Source organism: Mya arenaria, chromosome 4 (genome assembly GCF_026914265.1).
Source record: "Mya arenaria isolate MELC-2E11 chromosome 4, ASM2691426v1".
NCBI lineage: Eukaryota > Metazoa > Mollusca > Bivalvia > Myida > Myidae > Mya > Mya arenaria.
Window position 1 is genome coordinate 75,482,891 of NC_069125.1, and position 6,236 is coordinate 75,489,126.

General features: G+C 44.1%; 1 protein-coding gene across 1 annotated transcript; it reads right to left on the reverse strand.

The window, feature by feature from the left end:
- Window positions 1-4,177: 4,177 nt before the first annotated feature.
- On the reverse strand, window positions 4,178-5,785 carry LOC128231079 (uncharacterized). The gene has a single exon (XM_052943499.1). It carries the CDS (start codon window positions 5,783-5,785, stop codon window positions 4,178-4,180), a length of 1,608 nt encoding a protein of 535 aa, XP_052799459.1.
- Window positions 5,786-6,236: the final 451 nt, after the last annotated feature.

Sequence of the window (6,236 nt, forward strand, 5' to 3'; positions counted from 1 at the left end):
AAATCTTACCGCAGCATTTTGAAACAACTGCATGTATTTTATCACAGCTACGCTCATAAATAAAGTGTTAAACACTGAATGCATGCTTTATTGACTGAAATGGCTGTATATGAGGAAATGTTTAAACCAATTCGGATATTCGCATGCCTGTCAGAGCGAAAAAAACAGTAGCACTTTGGCATCTTTTTGGCTTGAAGAGTCGATCATGCAAAAATACGCCAAATGGAAAGAAAGTACGGGAAAATTCCGCCACTTGGCGTATTTTCGCCACGGCAAATAGAGCATCTTCGCATGATCACACTATCGGCCACCATATCAACCTATGCATCAACACCATTATCATTCGCGTGAAATGTTTGTGGCAACCTTAGACAGGACTAATGGCATGTTCAATAATGCTGTCACTCGCGGTTGTAAAACGACAATTTTTCATGTATCAATTTGTATTGACATGGTATTTGACCTGGTGATATAGCGACGTAAATCACTGGTAATTTGGATACTGTCATTTATATTATACTTTGTGTCATTTGAAATGTTTTGCTGTCTGTATTGGTCATCTCATGTAAACAAATGTCTCTTCATTGTAGTTATCATATCTACTTTCTGGATGTTGAATAAGTGCAAACACCTACTAAGTATCATGTTACGCCAAAGTTTCATTTATCGCAGTGTTAAATGTTGAAGTCTAGAAACTTATTTTAGATACTTATATATATATATATTGACAGTGTTTCTCACGAAGATACATCCCTGTACATGCATACAACTACATTTAGCAGGTGACTTCTATCCATGTGTACTTTTCAACCAGTTGGTAGTTTGGGATTCAGATGTTGTATTGTTTTATGGTTAAAATGTACACATGGATAGAAATCACCTGCTAAATGTTATTTGTTCCTGAGAAACACTGTTTTATTTGAGTATTCAGATTGTGTCTATAATGTAATTAGATTAAAGGCTTTAATCACACGCTTAAAGTATGTTTATGCATGTATGCATATGTATCTACACGACAAGCACAGTTTTAATTCACTATTGTTCGTACATTCGCCGGTTGGTTGTTCAAACATTTCCAGTTGGTTAATCGTGAATCCCCTTCTACCAACTTGGATTCAGAATTTGTTTTACTAATGGTTAAAAGGTGCACATTTAACGATACGAAGTTAAATAGATATTTATTTCAATTTATGTACATATACGTATCTTCGTAACAAAAACTGTTTTAATCACTATTGTTCATACATTCACCAGTTCTACACCATTTCAAGTTTGTCCCCAACCCCCGACTGAAATTCGCGAATATTCAACTACCAACCAGTCGGGAGTTATTGACAAACTTGAAATGCTCAAACAATTGGCGAATGTAAAGAATAAAAGTGATTTAAAGCAGTGTTTGATAAGAAGATAGTTGGGTATGAGCGTATAACCAACTCGAAATGGTCGAGTAGCTTAATATCAACATCTTCTATGTAGTTGATAATTCAGTTCCCAATTTAACTTTACCATCATATAAATTTTTCATCATTGCCTTTTGTGGCTTTATCGGAATATACAACACGCTTCTAACATTGTTCAGCAGTTTTGTTGCATAACATACGGAAAATTCCTCCTAAATTGGGGTATCTGCATTGAAATGATCAATAAAGTTATATCACTATGTGTAAAACAGGGTTTCGAGCCCATTGCCAAAATCCCAATAAACAACACTACTATTCGGAGCATCTCGGCCACCATCCAACACACAATGACCTGAAGCTTGGCGATGACGGCCGACTTGTTACAAGCCTTATTCAATCCAGCCAAACTTTTACCAACAAGTTAGTAATAAAAAAATAGGGCTATACGGTAAAGTCCGCTCGCGTCAGGTGAATCAACATAATAAATTCGTCCAATTGTTTTTCTTATATCTGGAATATAAACATATTCTAATACACAGCTAATGCCTCGGTCACATTTCCGTACGATGTCCATATGACATATAAAATCGTACGATTCTACGAACTTTTAAAATCAGTACGGTCTACGTCCAATCGTAACTTCATGTGTACGTGCGCCGCACGAAGATACACTCGTACGATAACCGTACGAACACCGTGCGGAGCTCGCAAGTTCACCGCCCGGTGTTCGTACAAACGTAATGATATCGCATTGGTCGTGCCACTCCTTCGAAATAGTCGTGCGAGCAACGGCAACCTCTATCGGGCCCCGCGTTGTTCCAAATTCCAACGTACACCGTGCAATGCCCGGGGACATTGCGAGCTGCTCTCGACTTCGAAACTTTTTACGAGCTCGGCGAGAACTCAGGAGCTCGGTGATAACTTTTCCTCTACGAGTTCATAATCTGTACGATGCCCGCAATAGTCAACTATGTCAGTACAGACTCTCTGCGATTTTGCAAAACTCGACAGAAAATCTACTCGTATGATGTAAATAACCAGAGCATAAGATGATGGGTCTAAAGCGCACATCAACTCGCTCAATGTTGGTGGAGAATGTCTCAAAACCCGGTAAGTTATTGTTTCATGTATTTTTAAAGGACCCGTGAGTGTATTCTCACAATGTAAAGGGACAGATCGTCAGATGAAATTCAAGAGGAAATATTTTCCCAGACTTACGAAAATGGCACTAGCAAACAAAACAGCAACTGAGTACACATGGTCAGCTTGTGTAAGAATGAAATTGCTTGGTTAATTTGTGCAAGCGTGACACCATCCGAGTGGTCAGCCCGTGAAAGCATGAAAAGCAAGGCATCAACTAAGTGGTCAGCATATGCAAGCATGATACCAATTAAATGGTCAGTTGGTGCAAGCACAACAGCAACTGGTTGGCCAGATTGTGCAAGCATGACAGCAACTGAGTGGTCAGCTCGTGCAAGCATAACATTTACCGAATGGTCAGTTTGTGAAAGCATGACAGCAACTGAGTGGTCAGTTGGTGCAAGCACAACAGCAACTGGGTGGCCAGATTGTGCAAGCATGACAGCAACTGAGTGGTCAGTTTGTGCAAGCATAACATCAACTAAGTGGTCAGTTGGTGCAAGCACAACAGCAACTGGATGGCCAGATTTTGCAAGCATGACAGCAATTGAGAATTCAGTTCGTGCAAGCATAACATCTACTGAGTGGGCAGTTAGTGCAAGCATGACAGCAACTACGTGGGCAGCTTGTGCAAGCATGACAGCAACTACGTGAGCAGTTAGTGCAAGCATGACAGCAACTATGTGGACAGTGAGTGCAAGCACGACAGTGACTACGTGGGCCTTTTGTGCAAGCATGGCAGCAACTACGTGGGCAGTAAGTGCAAGCATGACATCAACTACGTGGGCAGTTGGTGCAAGCACGACAGTGACTACGTGGGCCTTTTGTGCAAGCATGGCAGCAACTACGTGGACAGTAAGTGCAAGCATGACATCAAATACGTGGGCAGCTTGTGTAAGCATGACAGCAACTACGTGGACAGTTAGTGCATGCATGACAGCAACTACGTGGGCAGCTTGTGTAAGCATGACAGCAACTATGTGGACAGTGAGTGCAAGCATGACAGCAACTACGTGGACAGTTAGGGCAAGCATGGAAGCGACTACGTGGACAGTTAGTGCAAGCATGACAGCGACTACGTGGACAGTAAGTGCAAGCATGACAGCAACTACGTGGGCAGTTAGTGCAAGCATGACAGCGACTACGTGGACAGTTAGTGCAAGCATGACAGCGACTACGTGGACATTTATCTCAAGCATGACAGCAATTACGTGGACAGTTTGTGCAAGCATGACAGCGACTTAGTGATCAGTTAGCTCAAGCATGACAGCAACTACGTGGACAGTTTGTGCAAGCATGACATCAACTACGTGGACAGTTTGTGCAAGCATGACAGCGACTTCGTGGACAATTAGCTCAAGCATGACAGCAACTACGTGGACAGTTTGTGCAAGCATGATAGTGACTTAGTGGTCAGTTAGCTCAAGCATGACAGCAACTACGTGGACAGTTTGTGCAAGCATGACATCAACTACGTGGGCAGTTAGTGCAAGCATGACAGCAACTACGTGGACAGTTAGTGCAAGCATGACAGCAACTACGTGGTTTGTTTGTGATAGCATTACAGCGATTACGTGGACAGTTTGTACAAGCATGACAGCAACTACGTGGACAGGTTGTGCAAGCATGACAGCGACTTATTGGTCAGTTAGCTCAAGCATGACAGCAAATACGTGGACAGTTTGTGCAAGTATGACATCAACTTCGTGGACAGTTGGTGCAAGCATGACAGCGTCTACGTGGACAGTTGGTGCAAGTATGACAGCGTCTACGTGGACAGGTTGTGCAAGCATGACAGCGTCTACGTGGACAGTTGGTGCAAGTATGACAGCGTCTACGTGGACAGTTGGTGCAAGTATGACATCAACTGCGTGGACAGTTTGTGCAAGTATGACAGCAACTACGTGGGCAGTTAGTTCAAGCATGACAGAGTCTTCGTGGACAGTTGGTGCAAGTATGACAGCGTCTACGTGTACAGTTGGTGCAAGTATAAAATCAACTTCGTGGACAGTTTGTGCAAGTATGACAGCAACTACGTGGGCAGTTAGTTCAAGCATGACAGCGTCTTCGTGGACAGTTGGTGCAAGTATGACAACGTCTACGTGGACAGTTTTTGCAAGTATGACAGCGTCTACGTGGACAGTTTGTGCAAGTATGACAGCGTCTACGTGGACAGTTTGTGCAAGTATGACAGCAACTACGTGGGCAGTTAGTTCAAGCATGACAGCGTCTTCGTGGACAGTTGGTGCAAGCATGACAGCGTCTACGTGGACAGGTTGTGCAAGTATGACAGCAACTACGTGGGCAGTTAGTTCAAGCATGACAGCGTCTTCGTGGACAGTTGGTGCAAGCATGACAGCGTCTACGTGGACAGGTTGTGCAAGTATGACAGCGTCTACGTGGACAGTTTGTGCAAGCATGACATCAACTACGTGGACAGTTTGTGCAAGTATGACATCAACTTCGTGGACAGTTGGTGCAAGCATGACAGCGTCTACGTTGACAGGTTGTGCAAGCATGACAGCAACTACGTGGGCAGTTAGTGCAAGTATGACATCAACTTCGTGGACAGTTGGTGCAAGCATGACAGCGTCTACGTGGACAGGTTGTGCAAGTATGACATCATTTTCGTGGACAGTTGGTGCAAGCATGACAGCGTCTACGTGGACAGGTTGTGCAAGCATGACAGCAACTACGTGGGCAGTTGGTGCAAGCATGACAGCGTCTACGTGGACAGGTTGTGCAAGCATGACAGCAACTACGTGGGCAGTTAGTGCAAGTATGACATCAACTTCGTGGACAGTTGGTGCAAGCATGACAGCGTCTACGTGGACAGGTTGTGCAAGCATGACAGCAACTACATGGACAGTTTGTGCAAGCCTAACAGCGACTACGTGGACAGTTAGTGCAAGCATGACAGCAACTACGTGGGCAGTTAGTTCAAGCATGACAGCGTCTTCGTGGACAGTTGGTGCAAGCATGACAGCGTCTACGTGGACAGGTTGTGCAAGCATGACAGCGTCTTCGTGGACAGTTTGTACAAGCCTAACAGCGACTACGTGGACAGTTAGTGCAAGCATGACAGCAACTACGTGGGCAGTTAGTTCAAGCATGAGAGCGTCTTCGTGGACAGTTGGTTCAAGCATGACAGCGTCTACGTGGACAGGTTGTGCAAGCATGACAGCAACTACGTGGACAGTTTGTGCAAGTATGACATCAACTACGTGGACAGGTTGTGCAAGCATGACAGCGACTTATTGGTCAGTGAGCTCAAGCATGACATCAACTACGTGGACAGTTAGTGCAAGCATGACAGCGACTACGTGGACAGTTTGTGCAAGCCTAACAGCGACTACGTGGACAGTTAGTGCTAGCTTAACAGCAACTACGTGGATAATTTGTGCAAACATGACAGCAACTACGTGGACAGTTAGGTCAAGCATGACAGCAACTTCGTGGATAATTTGTGCAAACATGACAGCAACTACGTGGATAATTTGTGCAAACATGACAGCAACCACGTGGGAAGTTTGTGCAAGCATGACAGCAACTATGTGGGCAGTTTATGCAAGCATTACAGCAACTACGTGTGCAGTTTGTGTAAGCATGACAGTAACTACATCTACAGTTTGTGCAAGCATGACAGAAACTACGTGGTTAGTTTGTTCAAGCATGACAGCAACTACGTCGGCAATT

Coding starts and splice junctions, on each gene's coding strand:
- LOC128231079 (XM_052943499.1), bottom strand. CDS start 5,785: ATGCTTGCACAACCTGTCCACGTAGTTGATGTCATACTTGCACAAACT.